Source organism: Aspergillus karnatakaensis (assembly GCF_047715665.1).
Source record: "Aspergillus karnatakaensis strain CBS 102800 unplaced genomic scaffold BJY04scaffold_81, whole genome shotgun sequence".
Taxonomy (NCBI): Eukaryota; Fungi; Ascomycota; class Eurotiomycetes; order Eurotiales; family Aspergillaceae; genus Aspergillus; species Aspergillus karnatakaensis.
Window position 1 is genome coordinate 1 of NW_027395793.1, and position 15776 is coordinate 15776.

General features: G+C 51.4%; 7 protein-coding genes across 7 annotated transcripts; 4 read left to right on the plus strand and 3 right to left on the minus strand.

The window, feature by feature from the left end:
• Positions 1 to 33: 33 nt before the first annotated feature.
• BJY04DRAFT_201827 (protein-lysine N-methyltransferase) lies at positions 34 to 1154 on the minus strand (the record flags this gene model as incomplete). Its single annotated transcript, XM_073713119.1, has 3 exons — positions 865 to 1154; positions 232 to 795; positions 34 to 170 (listed from the first exon to the last, which is right to left on the minus strand). Coding segments are annotated over exons 1-3 (932 nt in total), but the record flags the coding sequence as incomplete, so codon positions are not given.
• Positions 1155 to 1292: 138 nt separating this feature from the next.
• BJY04DRAFT_201830 (40S ribosomal protein eS24) lies at positions 1293 to 2562 on the plus strand. The gene is made up of 3 exons (XM_073713120.1): positions 1293 to 1489; positions 1668 to 1915; positions 1978 to 2562. Exons 1-3 carry the CDS (start codon positions 1413 to 1415, stop codon positions 2052 to 2054), a joined length of 402 nt encoding a protein of 133 aa, XP_073565301.1. The 5' UTR covers positions 1293 to 1412; the 3' UTR covers positions 2055 to 2562.
• Positions 2563 to 2789: 227 nt separating this feature from the next.
• Positions 2790 to 3584, minus strand: BJY04DRAFT_201831 (uncharacterized protein; the record flags this gene model as incomplete). The annotated part of the gene is made up of 1 exon (XM_073713121.1): positions 2790 to 3584. A coding segment is annotated over exon 1 (436 nt), but the record flags the coding sequence as incomplete, so codon positions are not given.
• A 1489-nt stretch (positions 3585 to 5073) lies between these two features.
• BJY04DRAFT_211238 (uncharacterized protein) lies at positions 5074 to 6688 on the minus strand (the record flags this gene model as incomplete). Its single annotated transcript, XM_073714375.1, has 3 exons — positions 5074 to 6246; positions 6386 to 6427; positions 6497 to 6688. 3 exons carry the CDS (start codon positions 6686 to 6688, stop codon positions 5074 to 5076), a joined length of 1407 nt encoding a protein of 468 aa, XP_073565303.1.
• Positions 6689 to 9744: 3056 nt separating this feature from the next.
• BJY04DRAFT_201835 (peptidyl-prolyl cis-trans isomerase-like 4) lies at positions 9745 to 11824 on the plus strand. The gene is made up of 4 exons (XM_073713122.1): positions 9745 to 10006; positions 10116 to 10816; positions 10878 to 11074; positions 11130 to 11824. Exons 1-4 carry the CDS (start codon positions 9927 to 9929, stop codon positions 11541 to 11543), a joined length of 1392 nt encoding a protein of 463 aa, XP_073565304.1. The 5' UTR covers positions 9745 to 9926; the 3' UTR covers positions 11544 to 11824.
• A 211-nt stretch (positions 11825 to 12035) lies between these two features.
• On the plus strand, positions 12036 to 14172 carry BJY04DRAFT_201840 (UDP-N-acetylglucosamine diphosphorylase). The gene is made up of 3 exons (XM_073713123.1): positions 12036 to 12911; positions 12975 to 13709; positions 13776 to 14172. Exons 1-3 carry the CDS (start codon positions 12201 to 12203, stop codon positions 13845 to 13847), a joined length of 1518 nt encoding a protein of 505 aa, XP_073565305.1. The 5' UTR covers positions 12036 to 12200; the 3' UTR covers positions 13848 to 14172.
• A 210-nt stretch (positions 14173 to 14382) lies between these two features.
• gisB (putative zinc knuckle nucleic acid binding protein) lies at positions 14383 to 15753 on the plus strand. The gene is made up of 7 exons (XM_073709072.1): positions 14383 to 14669; positions 14840 to 14920; positions 14976 to 15011; positions 15079 to 15090; positions 15149 to 15364; positions 15425 to 15604; positions 15661 to 15753. Exons 1-6 carry the CDS (start codon positions 14543 to 14545, stop codon positions 15427 to 15429), a joined length of 477 nt encoding a protein of 158 aa, XP_073565306.1. The 5' UTR covers positions 14383 to 14542; the 3' UTR covers positions 15430 to 15604; positions 15661 to 15753.
• The last annotated feature ends 23 nt before the right edge of the window (positions 15754 to 15776 follow it).

Sequence of the window (15776 nt, forward strand, 5' to 3'; positions counted from 1 at the left end):
GCGTATAAGGAAGTAAAGTAACAGAGGGACTTACTGCAAGCCTCCAGAAACGTGCGGAATGTATCTTCGTTCCGAACTGTTGCGGCGATGACGAACTCTTTAAGGGCGTAGTTGGTGAACAGGTCTTTGATTGTGGAGACGAGCAGAGGGACAAGGTCGACGTCGTAGATCTATCGCGTAGCAAATCAGCTGTCTGCATCGTGGTATTAGTGAGACAAAGCGAGGACATACCAGGTCCGCTCCAAGCGCAATGTCAAATTCTACCTTCCCATCAGTCTGATCACCCTCCGGTGAAAGCGAAGGAACCTGCAGCGGTAACCCCCACTCCCATATTCCCGCACGGATTTGCCGCTCATTAAGACCATTTTTCCCAATGCAGTCAGCAATCTGCTCGATCAGCGCCGGTTCGCGATCCGTCACAACGACACTCTGCGCGGCAAGCTGTTTCGCACAGAGGAAGGAGAGAAACCCCGTGCCAGCGCCAAGCTCAAGAACGCGCTTGTTCGCTATTAAGGACTTTCCGGCGTCTGTTGTCGAGAGGTATGTGCCTAGGTGGAGGGCTGCTTCCCAGGTGCGGAATCCGGTGGTGCCGCCGGAGAGGATGAGGGAGCGGTTTTCAGAGGTGATAATAGATCTTCTCCGAATGTTTTCAGATTGCGATGATGGTTCGGTGGAATCGATTGGTGTCGGCGCGGTGTATTTGATGTAGGTGAGTTGCTGCGCTTGCTCGATGGAGGAGGGTTTTGGGGTTGAGAGGAGGAGGGTCCATTTTTCCATGAGACTGTCTAGGATTTCCTGGCTCGATATTAGCTTCGATTTGAGATGAAATTGTAGCGCTGAAGTAAAGCGTAGGCATACTCATACATCCTCCTCTGGGTCGGAGATAGAAGCTTCAATCCGTGCGATTATTGTCTTGAGGACTCGTGTCTGATATGGAGCTGGAGGGAGGGGCCATGCTGTATCGTCATTGAACATGCGCTCATAGATGGCGGATTGTATGGCGGGCGAGACGAGGGTGGGACCATCGGGGAGAGACAATGAAGATGGCTCGACCTGTTGGAAGTACTGCGCGGCCAGGAGGTCTATTTTTTCCATTGCGAGCCTCTGGCAGTTGGGATTAAATGAATAATGGTAAACTCCGGAGTAAATAATTGCGCTAATGTTGGAGTACGGGTCCAATGTTCTGCTCCGTCGATTGTCGATAAGGTCACGTGCAGCTTTAACCACAAGCGGTTAGGGCGCCCTAGCCGAGCCCACAGCCGACTTTGCACAAGAAAACGAAATTGACGAAGCGCATCTCGACGCCTGCCAGAATCGACAGTCGACAACGACAACGACATCCCAACCGCCCCTTGACCTTGTCATTCTCGCTGCTGGTGGTTCAGTCTTGTCAACCCTCAACAACCACAACTATGGCCGACGCTCCCGTTACTCTGCGGACTCGCAAGTTCATCCGCAACCCTCTCCTTGCCCGCAAGCAGATGGTCGTGTAAGACTCCCTCCTGCACCACCGCCCTACACTGTGAATGGGAATAAAGAATTTGCAACGGAATCGACACAAGCAAAGAACGAGGAAGAGACGGATTTTGATTCTGGGTTTTTCTATTGCGATGGAACAAACACAAAACGCAACCGAGTTGGAACAGGATACTGATGTGTTGAGATAGGGACGTCCTGCACCCCAACCGCGCCAACGTCTCCAAGGATGAGCTCCGCGAGAAGCTCGCCGACCTGTACAAGTCCAACAAGGACCAGGTCTCCGTCTTCGGCTTCCGCACACAATACGGTGGTGGCAAGAGCACCGGCTTCGCCATGATCTACGACTCCACCGAGGCCCTCAAGAAGTTCGAGCCCCGCTACCGTCTCGTCCGCATCGGTGCTGGCGAGAAGGTCGAGAAGCCCAGCCGACAGCAACGTACGTTCACCTCGGTTGAGTTGTCGAGTCACAAGGAGAGTGGAGGAGCTAACGTCGTGCAGGCAAGCAACGGAAGAACCGCTCCAAGAAGTTCCGCGGTGTCGCCAAGGTCAAGGGCCCCAAGAAGAACAAGGACTAGGCGTGTGCGTCTCTCGAATGATTGTGTTGGTGCTCGGTGGTTGGGGGGAGATTGTGGCGAGAAAACTGGCGTACTGGTTCTGATTCTGGAACTCGGATTCGCACTCGGACTTGGGCGCAGCAAGGCTGGTGTCCACGATGATAATAATGATGAACCCAACAACCCTGTGATTAGCAACAGAAGAGAACAACAAAAAAGCATGCTCGTCCACGGTTCTCCTGGTGTATCTTTCTTATCATCCAATCTCCAACCACCCGTTCTCATCATGACCACGCGATAGGCCGGCTCAGGATAAAAAAATACTGGATCTGTCTTATATGGGGGTTTGTTCAATGCATTTCAGTTCATCTTCTCATCTTCATGTGAGCAAGCCAAGTAGAAAGTGGTAGGGTTGGCCGAACGTACTTTGTGGGAACGCCACTGGCAAAAGAAACACGCACTGTCAGTGTCGTGTCACTTGTCACCTCCACCTTCTGCAAGCAAGACCTAATCATCCCCTTTTCTCGGAGTCAGCCCTCAACTCCAGTCTCTTCAGTCCCACCCACCCCGGAGTAGATATCAAAGTACCCTTCCTTTCCTTCACCATCTCCCCATCCAGTTTTTGCGGTCTATTTGAAATCAACCACAACCACAACTCCACCCACCAGATAGCCACTGATAGTCCAGCCACCGCACCTGCACAAGCCAGGATGCAGAAACCACACCCGACACCAAGTGCAGAACCAATCCCAGTCCCATGGAAGGATACCCCTGTCTTCATCTGCACTTCACTCTCTCGGGCCCCGTTCCCATCCCCATCCCCATCTCCATCTCGGTTGCTTTACCTCTTCTCATTTCATCTGCCTTGCGTTGCCTTGCTTTCTCCTGCACATACACATGTACGTGGACATTTCCAGATGGACAGTACATGCATCACTTCTGTACGTCTTGTGCATCCAACCCCGACCCGTCGTCTGCTTCAGGCTTCCCACCTCTAGGAGTAGGCTCTTTCTAGACTAGTCTCCCCTCCCATCCCCCTACCCTCTCATGCCATGCCAATGCCAGCGACGCCACCCATCCTGCACAGATAACGCACAGAAGGAGATGAAGATACATGCAGATCCACGCACGATGAACAAGGGACACCCATCTGGTCCTGGAACCTTCTGCAGAGCAGCCCCGACCAATGCCGTTCTCTGGTTTGGCAACTGTCTCGAGGATTCCCTGCGGCATGACGGATTGGGCTCTGAGACGGCTGTAGAGGGCAGTACAGTAGCTTACTGCACGATGGATTGCTGGTGGGTGATGGACTCTGGAGCCTCGCTCTGGACTGTTTTGCAGTGAAGAGAGCATTAAGCGGGAGAAATGAGTAGTTCCCTCCCCCCCGTCCTTCCTTCCTGCAGCCCGCCAGTCCAGCTCCGGCTCGGGTTCCAGCTTCAGCTTCAGCTCCATGCGGGACGGCACGCAGCGGTCACGCACGAGGGAAAATTGGGTATGTCATGTCTTCCAATTTCCATCCGAGCCTCGAGATCAAGCCATTGCTCGGCCTCCTTTGTCCTGCTCAAAGCATTGTTCTTTTGTCTTGTCTTGTGCTGTCTTTCATCAATGTTGTTTATTTTTTTTCCTTCCCTTTCTCCTGCAATATTGATGGATTTTCCTTGTTTTTGGGATCAGCAGGAAAGTACGTGCAGATCGCTAGCACATGTGGCGTGGAAGTGACAGGTTGGTTGGTGGGTGAGAACCCTAATCGAGGACTCGGACTCAGCGTAGTTTACCCCGGGTTTTTGACTGCCCACCGATGGGCCCTGTTGCGTACTTTGGACTTTATTGTGAGGATGTAACGGACTGCTATAGATATAATTATAGGGAGGTCGGTAAGGGTTGAGTGTCACGCACGGAAGGCTTCCGGAGAACGTGCGCGGAGCGGCGGATGAGTCTTGACAGCCGGGCCTGGGTCTGGGTCGGGGATGTCTGTCGGGGATTGATGTTGACATTTCCGTGGGCGTTGATGCTGATGCTGACCTTCGCCTGCCTGTTAGGAACTTTGGATTCAGCCATCTGATGTCGTGACGATCTCGCTGACGTTGCTCCTTTGTCCTCCGTGCAGATTCACTTCACTACTCGGGGTCTTGGGATCTACTATCTCATTCAAGATTCTACACACCATTCTTCACCGGAGATTACATCGGCCTTGGCTAGGCACGGGACGGAACTTTAAAATGTCATACTTCTTTGTTCTCTTTGAGTTTGACTGAAGTAGGCAGACAACATGCTATTAGGGGATGGGTATTAGACTAAGCGATGCACAAACGCTCCACGCCACCAACAGAGTAGAGAATCTGGAAGTGAGATAACAGTGTCAGCAAGACATATAGACAGGACAAAGAACGATCTCGTTTGAAGCTGACGAAGATCATCGGATCGTCAGCATACTACAGAGTCCAGGCAGGCGAGTCATCGTGATCTCATGACATCCACCACAGTCACCAGTGTTTTGCTCTTGTGATGCGCACGAGCAACAAAGGCGTGAGATACGGGCGTATCGTATCAGCCAGGCGAGAAAAGGAGTCTGAAAAGAGAGTCAGAGAATAGGTGGAATACAGGGATTAGGTAGAAAGGTAGTGGGGTTGATGAGTTGGTTGCCCCGTTTCTAGCAAGAAGGAAAGACAAGACGAGCTCTGGCCGCAATCGGCCGGAGCGAGGTATCCAGCGAAGAAAGTCCAGAACGCAGACGAGAAATGGAACAAAATTCCGGAAAAAACAACAGTGAATGAAAAGAGGAAGAAGGGAAATGAACACAAAGCCTATGGTTGATAAGGTGTCCGTGTCCGACTTTTTGCTGTGTGTGCGCGAGAGAGAAAGTGTGTGTTTTTGCTTTTTCAACGGATCTTCGCTTCTTTTCCATGTTTGATTGTTTGTCAATATGACATGGTAACAGGTGTTCCCCGAGCGAACCACACACAGTCGAGTACTTGCGCTATTAAGGCACCTTGACATGGAAGCGCGGGCTATGACGCCTGTAACTTGGTGACTTCTGGCATCATTGGGAGCAAAGACCTGCCGTGAAGGGTACATGAGCGGCCATGGTTTGCGGTGCGATTTTTTCGTCCATTTGTGGGAGGGGTATCGAGTGCGTCGGCCGCGTGTACGGCAATCCCGTGATTAATGTGCTCTCGCTATTTGAATCACCAGCTTCTGAGCGGTTGCGGTAGGTTGGCCTGGAGTAGCCGTAGGTGCTGGCTCGGTAATCTGTGAGCGACGACATCATTCCCCTGCTGCTGTTGTGTGAGAATGTCCTGATACGACTATCCGCATTGCCACGGAATTCATCGTCAGCTTCAGTGGCGCAAGCTGCTGCTTCCAGTCCTGTAAAAGCCGCAGACGCCGGCAACAAAGGCGCGGTTGCGCTGCTTGAGGCGATTGGTAGGAATCCAAGCATATCCTGGCCACTTGATGGAAACAGTCTCACTCGCTCAATTGGGGCTGTGTTGAAAGGCACATTCGAACACGGTGTCATGGGCGTGCGGGGTTCGCATTTCGAGCCCCAACGAACAGCTGCTTTAAAATCCAGTCCAGAGGGTAGTCCAGATATCGAAATCGGGTCAGCGCCTGTGGTGGAGCCGTTTGTGTTTCCAGAGAACGAGCTTCGGCTGGCAGGATTGGGAAGTGTGCGCTCTGTTCCTTGTGCTGAAGAGGTTAAAGAACTTGGAATAGGCGCTGTGCTGAGAGCTTCGTTTGTTTGTGACCCCTGGCCTGGGATCATGTAAGAGTACGCTGGGTTTTGCAGGGGGTTCTCCGCATCAGTCTCCGAGAAGATTGTTCCAGGAGGCGGTCTACCAGCCTGCAGCATTGAGCCCCAGCTCTTTGGATTCCAACAATATTCCGGCAAGAATACCTGAGGTGAGCCTGGTAGCATATAGGCAGTGGTAGGCTGGACAGTGTATGGTGACAACGACTCGTCGTCATAACTAACTGCAGAGTCAATACTGAAGGCTTGCCGGTGATAGGCACTCTGGGTGTCTGCAGACACTTCGTAGTCGAGCGTCCGGGGGAGCAGAGAGGCCCGATGGTTAGGAACTATCGTGGGGAGGCCGGGTGTCTTCGATGCTATAGAAGTTGCGTATGCTCCGGGCCTCTGGGGCACCATGTCGTTAGAGGGATAGGGCCAGCCAGGTGCAGACTGAGGTTTTGTCTGCACGATTGAAGAGTTGACCTTCTCCTACTGTTAGCGCGTGAACTGAAGTCAAGAGAAGATCATAGATGGCAAGGGTCAGGGGGTAGCTTGCCCTCAAAAATTGGCAATGCAGGATTCCTGCGCCCCGACAGTTTGAACAACCCTGGCCCTCTCCAACATCGCCACTGCACTTGATCTTGCGCTTCCGACATCTTTGGCACTGCTGAGCGTTAGCCGTCCAGGGCCCTTGTATACCCTGTATACCACCTCTCGTATATCAGCAACTTACTGCAACCTGGATCCGCCGCCTTGTCTGGCCTCGACCCTTCGTCTCAGTCTCGACCCCTGGATTGACGCAGGGTATGTTTCGGTCCTGCGTGTCTTGTTGGCTGTCAAGGGTATGTGGTATAGGTAGGGGATCTGTCTTGGACTGCAAATCGAAGCCAAGCTCCTCCTCGGTAGGATAGAAAGGTTGAGCCATGACTTCTTCCTTAAAAGTGGTAGAAACTCGGCTGTTTCTCCTGCTCGACGACAGTCGCATATGTATGCAGAGAAACCAGGGCTGAATCACGGGAAAACCGGTACTTTCGAAAGGCTGCAGAGAATTAAGAAGGAGGTCTATGAGATCAAAAGTCAGGGATCCCGCTTGTGTAAGTCAACATACTTCATCAAAGCTGGAGAAAATGATTTAGAAAGGAACTGGCAGGGGAGGGCCTGTGTGAAGACCGGATTTTAAGGCCATGTGCCAGGAGGTATTTTACAGTACTTCCTCTTGATTGCCCACCTTTTTTTTTATTTGATTTTTATTTCACCCCTCCAAGTACTTAGTTACCCTGACTCTTCGTCGCGCTGCTGATGATCTGGTGGCATCCAACTAGTCCAGATGTGACCTGGTCTGGAATATTCTCACCTTCAAGTATCGCTCCCTCTATTGGGCATTTGGAGATGAAAGTAAACCGTTTCGAAATTGAAGGCCGACTCTTTGTTCTCTCCGCTTAAGATAGCCAGGAGAATCAAGATGCAAGAATCCGTGGTTACGTCTTTGCTGGAAAGCAGTCGGTTGGGACCATTCGAAACCAGCTGTTGGTAGGCTGGACAGGAAATAAAGAGCATCCTAGATGCCCTTGGGTGGTTCTGTTTCACAAACGTTGCCAGCATACGTTGCACGAGTGTCATTCATGTCATACTCCCACTGGATACAACATTACCTCTGGGTCTGCTGTTTCTCTGGTCAGGAAATGATCTCTAGAGCTGCACTCAGCCAACCAACTCACCAGCGTTATCGCGCTGACTCTTTTTTCTCACTAAGCGCCATGAGCTTTCGCTTGCGTCAACAGGGAGAAGCCAAGTTCAGTGATTTCAAATCTGCTGCGAAAGTTGCTGTTGTAGAGCGGGCAGCTGCTGACGACGTTTGCGTGAGTCTCTTTAGCGCGTTGTAGCTGTCTCTGGTCTGGAGGCAAAAGCTCTGGGATACCAGGACCAATGTTTGCGCGCTACTGAAGGGGTGTGGTGACCTTTCGGAGGGTCTGTTGGCCTGGCCGCGCCTGTCCTTCACAAACAGAAACCTGAATGGGAGCGGTCAAAACTCGGGGTACTTTTGACAGGGTATGAACAATCTCGGATGAGATTCACGACAGAAGTATTGATTCGTGTTCTCCAGGATCCACACCTATATCATCTGGTCGAGCTATTCGGATTTAAAGGCGCACAGGTTGCTGCAAACGAACTATTCCGTGCGATCACACTGGTGTTTCGGGAACAGAGGGGCAGCATCCGCGGGGGCATGAGCGAAAAATGTGGTTTCATATGCCCTAGGAGATCATGACTCCTGTAGCACATGAAGCTGAGTCTCTATTTCACTGAGTCTGCCCCGAGCGTGAGAATGAGCCGTCCAAATCATCTAACTGAGACTGGGCCAAAATCGTGCATGGCCCTTACCATGGGTCCCCCTCCTTATTTGGATAGAGTCTAAACTGGGATGCCACTACCTACGAGCTGGCCAAGGAGCAAAGCAACCAGGGTCCTTGAATTGAAGAGGGAGCAGAAAAGGAAAGAGGCCAATCAGAGGCATAAAGAGGAAGAAGCTTTTCACTGTATCTCACAGCACACTGGGGTACTCTGGAGACTTGTCAGTCCTGACTGGAACGTGGGGCCAGAGGTTTACTCTAGTAACATGCACGGGGCTCAGGGGTGTTCTGTGCGAACACTCAGAGAGCAACTGTACAGCCCAGTTCCTATTATGTCCAACACCCGCGAAGGAAGGCGCCTGTCAATATTAATGGTCTGCATGCTGCTCCTGGCAGATCGGATCTGCTGGACACAGCTAGGCCGGCACAGTTCTGATGGGAATCATGTCCCATAGCATGGGGCCAATGCTAGGAGGGTTCATGAGTCGGCAGATCATGTGTGGGTCTCAGGTGGTCAGGGTCAGAATAACATTAGAAATAGGGCTTGGGTTGGCAAATGCATGTATTGGAGGTCGAATGTGGCAAGTATCAAGGATGCTCAACCGGTGAGAAGATGTGATGCGTGCAGGAGGTCCTTCTTTGCCCCCATCTGTGTTGCCATATATGGCCATCATTGTTAAGGGTTCATATTAGAGCCAGCCAGAAACCAGCAAAGGCCATTTGAACTCGAAGATGTCGTCCAAATTTCCACTTATTTGTTTAGTTCGTTCGAAGGAAATTGAGGGCTCAGATAATCGAAAAACACTTCACCCCGTGCATTCCCTAGACTCGGCCGAAGCCAACACGTTGTTGCGCGGGGACGACGAACTAAAGAGATAAGCCCATCGTACACCTGCATTCAAGAGAGCGGTTGCAACACGCTGCAAGAGACCGGCCGTTATTTCCAACGCCTCTGCCGTGGAAGTGTGTAATAGGGCGTCCAGGGAACGCAAGTACGTAGTACATCCAGGCAATGTTCCTGTGTGTATAGATAGGACCTCGTGGGTGACGAGTGTGGTAAGGGGATACTTCGTGGTCTGGAATCAGATTAGGTTGCAATTGAATCGTCACTGCACGTAGGGTGGTAGTTTTCCAGGTGATCAGGGCAGGGCCGCAGGCCTATAATTCACATCGTCTTGGTCCTGGTTCTCATTATATCAGGAAGTTCCCCTTGGCCTAGACCAACTCATCGCCCAACAGGGTTTCCTGGAATTTAGTTTACCAGGATGAGAAGCAACCGTAACACAGACCTGCGGAATCTGCCATCCGCGAAGCAGTGTCAGCACGTCAGTCACATCAACAACCGGGTTCAATCGAAATCATGCTGCTTCAAGCCCTGTAATGCCGGTAACATCAGGCGTGATGAAGCATTTGGGACTGCAGAAACGAACAATCACGGCGGCAGAGGCGGCAGTAGGAGTACCGTACTCTAAACCAGATAACCATAGATAGATGGATGTTGTTGACTGGCGGTTGTAGAGTGAAGATCGACGGAGAGCGATTGGCGATTGGAGGCAAGCTTAAAGGCGGGATTCCATGATGGCGGCTCCGCTCCGCATGATTGCGACCTTTTTCCCCTGCGCAAAGGCAAGCTCCAGCTGCCAGCAATCTCATATGACTATTGTTCTTCGGTTCCAAAACTCCACAAATCCTTGCTGCCTGTGATCTTCTCCTTTCTTCTTTCGAAATCTCGCTATTGCTATATCTGTGACATCTGTTTGTTAAACGCAACGTCGATCTTCCCTGGTGGGCGCTGCGCGGCCGGCATTTGCGATGAGCGTCCTACTCGAAACGTCCTTGGGTGACATTGTCATTGATCTCTTAGTGGACGAATCCCCCAAAGCATGTGAGAAGTAAGTACCCTTGTGCAATAATTGTTTCCGCATCTGGGTGAGTCTGTTACCCACGTATCATGTCGAGTGGCTGAACGAAAACTAAAGTTGTCTATCTCGGTGGCACTAGCTTCCTCAAGCTCTGCAAAATCAAATACTACAACTTCTCGCCCGTCCATAGCGTCCAAAAGAACTTCTCCTTCCAGACCGGCGATCCGATCGGGCCTGATTCCGCCGACAGCGATGGCGGTTCGTCCATATGGGGATTACTAGAGGGACCTTCCAAACAAGCCGTCCCACTGCCACTCCCACCGAGATTGAAACATGAGGAAAGAGGCACTGTGAGCATGGCGGCCGTACCTTCTCCGCACGATCCGGACCTTCGTCTTGTCGCAAGCCAGTTTATCGTTACTCTGGGGGATAATCTCGACTATCTAGATGGCAAAGCGGTGATTTTTGGGAAAGTGGTGGAAGGCTTCGATGCTTTAGAGAAGATCAATGAAGCTTTCATGGATGACCGAGGGCGTCCGCTTAAGGATATCCGTATCCGCCATACGGTCATCCTTGACGACCCGTTCGACGATCCCCCAGGGTTGGTGGAACCGCCTGAGAGCCCTATGCCAACAAAGGCGCAACTGGCGACTGTCAGGATCGCCGATGATGAAGAGCTGGCGGATGACATGGATGAGGAGTTCATGGAGAAACTCCGCCGAGAGCGCGAGGCGAATGCCCAGGCTCTGACCTTGGAGATGGTTGGAGACCTGCCATTTGCCGGGGTCAAACCTCCAGAGAATATTCTCTTCGTCTGCAAATTGAATCCCGTGACACAAGGTACGAAACTCTCGGTCACTTACCTCTGCCAAATTGAGAGCTTGTTAACAAGCAGCTTTAGACGAGGATCTCGAGTTGATCTTTAGTCGTTTCGGCAAGATCCTATCTTGTGAAGTTATCAGAGACAAGCGGACCGGTGATAGTCTACAGTACGCATTTATAGAGTTTGATAATCAGAAGGACTGCGAACAGGCCTATTTCAAGATGCAGGGGGTGTTGATAGACGATCACCGTATCCACGTGGACTTTTCTCAGAGCGTGAGTTCTCATCCCCTATGCAGTTTTTAGAACTGCCACTAACAGAGTGACACAGGTGTCCAAGCTGTCCGATAGCTGGCGCGACGCCACCATCACAAAGCGCAGCGGGCAGAAAGGTGGCTTTGGTGGTGTTGCTGACCTTGAGAGAAAGCGCCAGTACCGAGCATCGGAGAATGCTCGCGAACGTGCGGATTATAATATGGTTTTCGATAAGAAAAATGATGGGCGTTCCGCGCCCCGTGAGCCGCCGCACAGTCGAAGTCCGCAAAGAAGCAGCCACCGAGATAGAAGGGATAGTCGAAGTCCTCGACGTGAATCTTATCGGAGCCAGCGTCGCGAAAGGTCTTACAGTCGAAGTCCCGTTCGAAACCCCTCTTACCGTGATAGAGACCGAGGAGACTATCATCTAAAAGATCGACGACGCGGCTACCGTGATGGTGACAGGTATAGGGACAACCGACGCCGGTAGCGTGGGGCGATGAGACGATAAGATGGGCAATGAGCGCTGTACTATAATACTTAAAATTTGAAGGCATTCACGCATTGGCTCCTCAATAATTGCTGGGCTTCACCCTGCCACGCTTAGCAGACAGCCTCGTCCATTAAAATGAGCACTACTCAGTAGCTAAACATTCTATTTGCAGCGGCGCTATTAGAGTGGCGCGATGAGATCTGTCGGTGAAACCAGCTCTGACTCTCTGAGTCTGCGGCGGTTCGGTCTCAGCAATGGCGCGCCCCGCCACAAGTAAAAGCCCCGCGCAGATTGGCTGTTCCACGCAAAACGAGTGTGAGAATGGCCTAAACGGAATAGAGATGAGAGCAAAGCCTGGATAATGGGGTCAGCTTCCCAGCTAAAAATAGGCAAGCTGGCAACATTGGATTTGGTGGGGTGGGAGCTCTGGCGGTCAATCAATAATAAATACGTAGCTTGGTTACTCGGACACCTAACTACCTAAGGTTTGGATGCTCATACCTACCTACTTACCTACCCCCCGCGCTTCTTCATTATTCAAGATCCCTTTTCTCCCTGTTCTCTCTAGATCCTTGACCCTCCCATTCATCTCGTTAATCTCCCTCAATACTCTCCCCGCTTTCTCCCCAAGTCATTAGTACTTCTTCTACAATTATGGCTACCGCTATCAAGAACCTTGTCGAAAAGTTCCAGGGACACTCAGAGCCCGCTCTCCGCCAACCCTCGGCCCAGGAGATCCAAGAGCTAAAGCAGAAGTATGAGCAGTCAGAGCAATCACAAGTATTCGCCTTCTTCGACCAATTGAGCCAGGCAGATCAAGCCCGGCTCTTCCACCAACTTTCCAGCTTTGACCCCAACCGCATCAATGAGCTCGCCGACAAGGCCCTGAACCCCTCCAAGACCGAGGAGGGTCCCGCCACCCTTGAACCCCTCCCCGAAGTCGCTACCGCTTCCATCCTCGATTCCGACCCGACAGAAATTCAGAACTTCTATGATCGTGGTCTGAAGCTTGTTGCTGATAACCAAGTTGCCGTGGTGTTGCTTGCTGGTGGACAGGGTACTCGCCTTGGTAGCTCACAGCCAAAGGGTTGCTTCGATATCGGGCTTCCCAGCCACAAGTCCCTATTCCAGATTCAAGCGGAGCGTATTGGTAGGCTTCAGGTCCTCGCAAAGAAGACTTCGGGCAGTGACGCCGTCATTCCGTGGTATGTGATGACGAGCGGACCAACACGCAAGCCCACGGAGGAGTACTTCCAGGACAACAACTACTTCGGCCTAGACAAGAGCAATGTCATCATTTTCGAGCAAGGTGTCCTGCCGTGCATCTCCAACGAGGGAAAGATCTTGCTGGAAAGCAAGTCGAAGGTTCGTGTCCACACCTATCGCACCCATCAATATCAGAGAGATACTCACATGCGTTATTTTTAGGTGGCTGTTGCTCCCGATGGAAACGGAGGAATCTACCAGGCTTTGCTCACATCTGGGGTCAGGGAAGACATGCGCAAGCGCGGCATTAAGCACATTCACGCCTACTGTGTCGACAACTGCCTGGTCAAGGTCGCAGACCCCGTCTTCATTGGATTCGCTGCCTCTAAGCAGGTTGACATTGCGACCAAAGTCGTCCGGAAACGCAACGCCACCGAGTCGGTTGGCTTGATTCTGCAGAAGAACGGCAAGCCGGATGTGGTCGAATACTCCGAGATTGACAATAAAACAGCAGAGGCCAAGGACCCCAAGAACCCCAACTTATTGAAGTTCCGCGCAGCCAATATCGTGAACCACTACTACTCCTTTGAGTTCTTCGACTCTATCGAGACCTGGGCCCACAAGCTGCCTCACCACATTGCTCGGAAGAAGATTCCGAGTGTCAACACTGAGACTGGTGAGCTTGTGAAGCCAGATAAGCCAAATGGCATCAAGCTCGAGCAGTTTGTCTTCGACGTCTTCCCCCTGCTTTCTCTCGAGAAGTTCGCCAGCATTGAAGTTCGTCGCGAGGACGAATTCTCGCCTCTCAAAAACGCCCGAGGTACAGGAGAGGACGACCCTGACACCAGCAAGCAAGACATCATGAACCAGGGTCAGCGCTGGATTGAGAGCGCTGGTGGAGTGGTCGTCACTGAGGATGATGCCGTCGGCGTTGAAGTGTCTCCGCTGATCAGCTACGTAAGTTAACGCTGCCAGTGCTTTGAAAAAATCGGTTACCGTACATCAGCTAACGCTCAGTTATAGGGCGGAGAAGGGCTAGAGTTCCTCAAGGGCCGCGAAATCAAGGCACCTGCTGTCATCGAAAAGGAAGAATAGACTATATACATATTCTATAATTGCTCTCTGTTTTTCCGTCTATTCATGACTCTTATACCAAAGCATAAATCAAGTTTATTGAGAGGAAAATCGCTAGTTAGCGGGTTCATGAGGCGTTCTCCAGTCTATACATGCTTCTCAGGATTTCCAACTTTTATACCTTCCTCGTTCCCGTCAAACTCCCTTTGCGATGCCGGAGAATCTGGGGAGAGCAGCACCTTACGCGATACGGGAAAGCCCGGGAGCTAATTTTTCCTCAGTCCGTTTTTCTTTTTACCGTGGCTCTTGGCTGGCGGTTGTCTTTATCAATTGATACTACCGAGTCTCTCAATCATCAACTGTCTATCTACCATCCAATATTCCCGGCTCCTTGAATCTCTATACAAATTTTTGGGTACCATTTCCTCTTCTTTGGCGTTGTGGTTTCCGCCGAATGTGAGTCTTCCCTTTTTTTTTGTGTGTGCTTGGCGGGCCTCCGCTTTGTCATCAAGCAGTCTTTTTTTTTCAGCCGTGGCCTAATGCAGTGCGCAATGATTTACGAGCTCAATCCTCCAACTTCCAAGGTTCCCAGACTTACGACCAATTAGTGCTATCAAGGAGAAGTTTTGAAAGCTTGTTGGTCTTAGGAAGTGTGAGTGAGCTACCGGGGTCCTCTCCTGACTTTAATTCTGTTCTATCGCGACCTTTATCTGGCAATGTTTGCCCATCCAGCCCTTCGCGGTTCAAGCCTCCTCGCTCGTCCTATACTGTTGAGGAGCAATGCATATCAACTTCAGAGTGGCCTTACTCGGCCGGCCTTTGCTTTTCTCAATCATGAACAAAGTTCGCCCGCCAACGTTCCTTCCTTTTATCCGTTTGCGCCCCTTTGATACAAGTCATGCTCTGGCCCTTGTCAATTGCTATGGCTGTATCGATCCCCACAGAGTCGCCTCTTAACAACACATACATCGCATTCGATCCTGCTCACTAAAGATTTTTTCCTCACTATCTAGCTCGTTTAGTAACAAAATCCGCCGGAGAAATGCATACTCGACGTGCCTGCTACAAGTGTGGCAACCTTGGCCATTTCGCTGGTTAGTGACCAGGCAATCGTTGCGAAAGTTGTTGGAGTGCTAACAGGTATCGAAGATGTCTGCACCTCTTCTGAGCGTCTTTGCTATAACTGTACGTGTTATTCTTCTCTGGTTGACTGCATTGCGAACATTGGTGCTAACTATTATCGGTACTATAGGCAAGCAACCTGGTACGTTTCATGAGCGATGTACGACATTGTACGGACGTAATAACCAATTGTCGGACAGGACACGAATCCAACAACTGCCCGCAACCCCGTACTACTGAGTGTAAGGATATTTTGGTTCCATCCAAAGGGCGCGCAAGGGAAACGCTAATGTACTTCTTTAGCCAAGCAATGCTACAACTGCCAGGGTGTAGGCCACGTTCAAATGGACTGTCCTACGTTGCGCGTCAACGGAGGAAGCCGTTGCTACAACTGCGGCCTGCCTGGCCATATTGCTGTATGTTCAAGGCCTCGTTTCTGCCTTCTTGATTGAGACTAACAGCACAATTCTTGCTAGCGTAACTGCTCTGCTCCTGCCGCCGCTGCTCCCCGTCCTTCCGCTGCTGTTCGCGGCAATCTCGCTGGCGGCTTCCGTGGCCAGAACCGCGGTGCCACCTGTTACAAGTGCGGCGGTCCGAACCACTTTGCCCGTGATTGCCAGGTTCAGGCTTTGAAGTGCTACGCTTGCGGCAAGCTTGTAAGAATCAATGTTTCCTTGCCTCGAAAAGTCACCAGCTAACAGGTGTTTTGAAGGGTCACATTTCCCGTGAATGCACGGCTCCTAACGGTGGCCCCTTGACCGTGTCTGGCAAGGTCTGCTACACTTGCCAACAGCCTGGTCATATCTCTCGGGATTGCCCTAGCAATGA

What these genes read in the sequence shown, in the direction of transcription:
- BJY04DRAFT_201840 (XM_073713123.1), top strand. Translation starts at nt 12,201, where the DNA reads ATGGCTACCGCTATCAAGAACCTTGTCGAAAAGTTCCAGGGACACTCA. An exon ending in TGCTGGAAAGCAAGTCGAAG is followed by an intron (nt 12,912 to 12,974) that starts GTTCGTGTCCAC and finishes CGTTATTTTTAG; the next exon opens with GTGGCTGTTGCTCCCGATGG. An exon ending in TGTCTCCGCTGATCAGCTAC is followed by an intron (nt 13,710 to 13,775) that starts GTAAGTTAACGC and finishes GCTCAGTTATAG; the next exon opens with GGCGGAGAAGGGCTAGAGTT.
- gisB (XM_073709072.1), top strand. Translation starts at nt 14,543, where the DNA reads ATGTTTGCCCATCCAGCCCTTCGCGGTTCAAGCCTCCTCGCTCGTCCT. An exon ending in TTTTCTCAATCATGAACAAA is followed by an intron (nt 14,670 to 14,839) that starts GTTCGCCCGCCA and finishes CTCACTATCTAG; the next exon opens with CTCGTTTAGTAACAAAATCC. An exon ending in CAACCTTGGCCATTTCGCTG is followed by an intron (nt 14,921 to 14,975) that starts GTTAGTGACCAG and finishes CAGGTATCGAAG; the next exon opens with ATGTCTGCACCTCTTCTGAG.
- BJY04DRAFT_201835 (XM_073713122.1), top strand. Translation starts at nt 9,927, where the DNA reads ATGAGCGTCCTACTCGAAACGTCCTTGGGTGACATTGTCATTGATCTC. An exon ending in ATTGAATCCCGTGACACAAG is followed by an intron (nt 10,817 to 10,877) that starts GTACGAAACTCT and finishes AAGCAGCTTTAG; the next exon opens with ACGAGGATCTCGAGTTGATC. An exon ending in ACGTGGACTTTTCTCAGAGC is followed by an intron (nt 11,075 to 11,129) that starts GTGAGTTCTCAT and finishes AGAGTGACACAG; the next exon opens with GTGTCCAAGCTGTCCGATAG.
- BJY04DRAFT_201830 (XM_073713120.1), top strand. Translation starts at nt 1,413, where the DNA reads ATGGCCGACGCTCCCGTTACTCTGCGGACTCGCAAGTTCATCCGCAAC. An exon ending in GCCCGCAAGCAGATGGTCGT is followed by an intron (nt 1,490 to 1,667) that starts GTAAGACTCCCT and finishes GTGTTGAGATAG; the next exon opens with GGACGTCCTGCACCCCAACC. An exon ending in GAAGCCCAGCCGACAGCAAC is followed by an intron (nt 1,916 to 1,977) that starts GTACGTTCACCT and finishes AACGTCGTGCAG; the next exon opens with GCAAGCAACGGAAGAACCGC.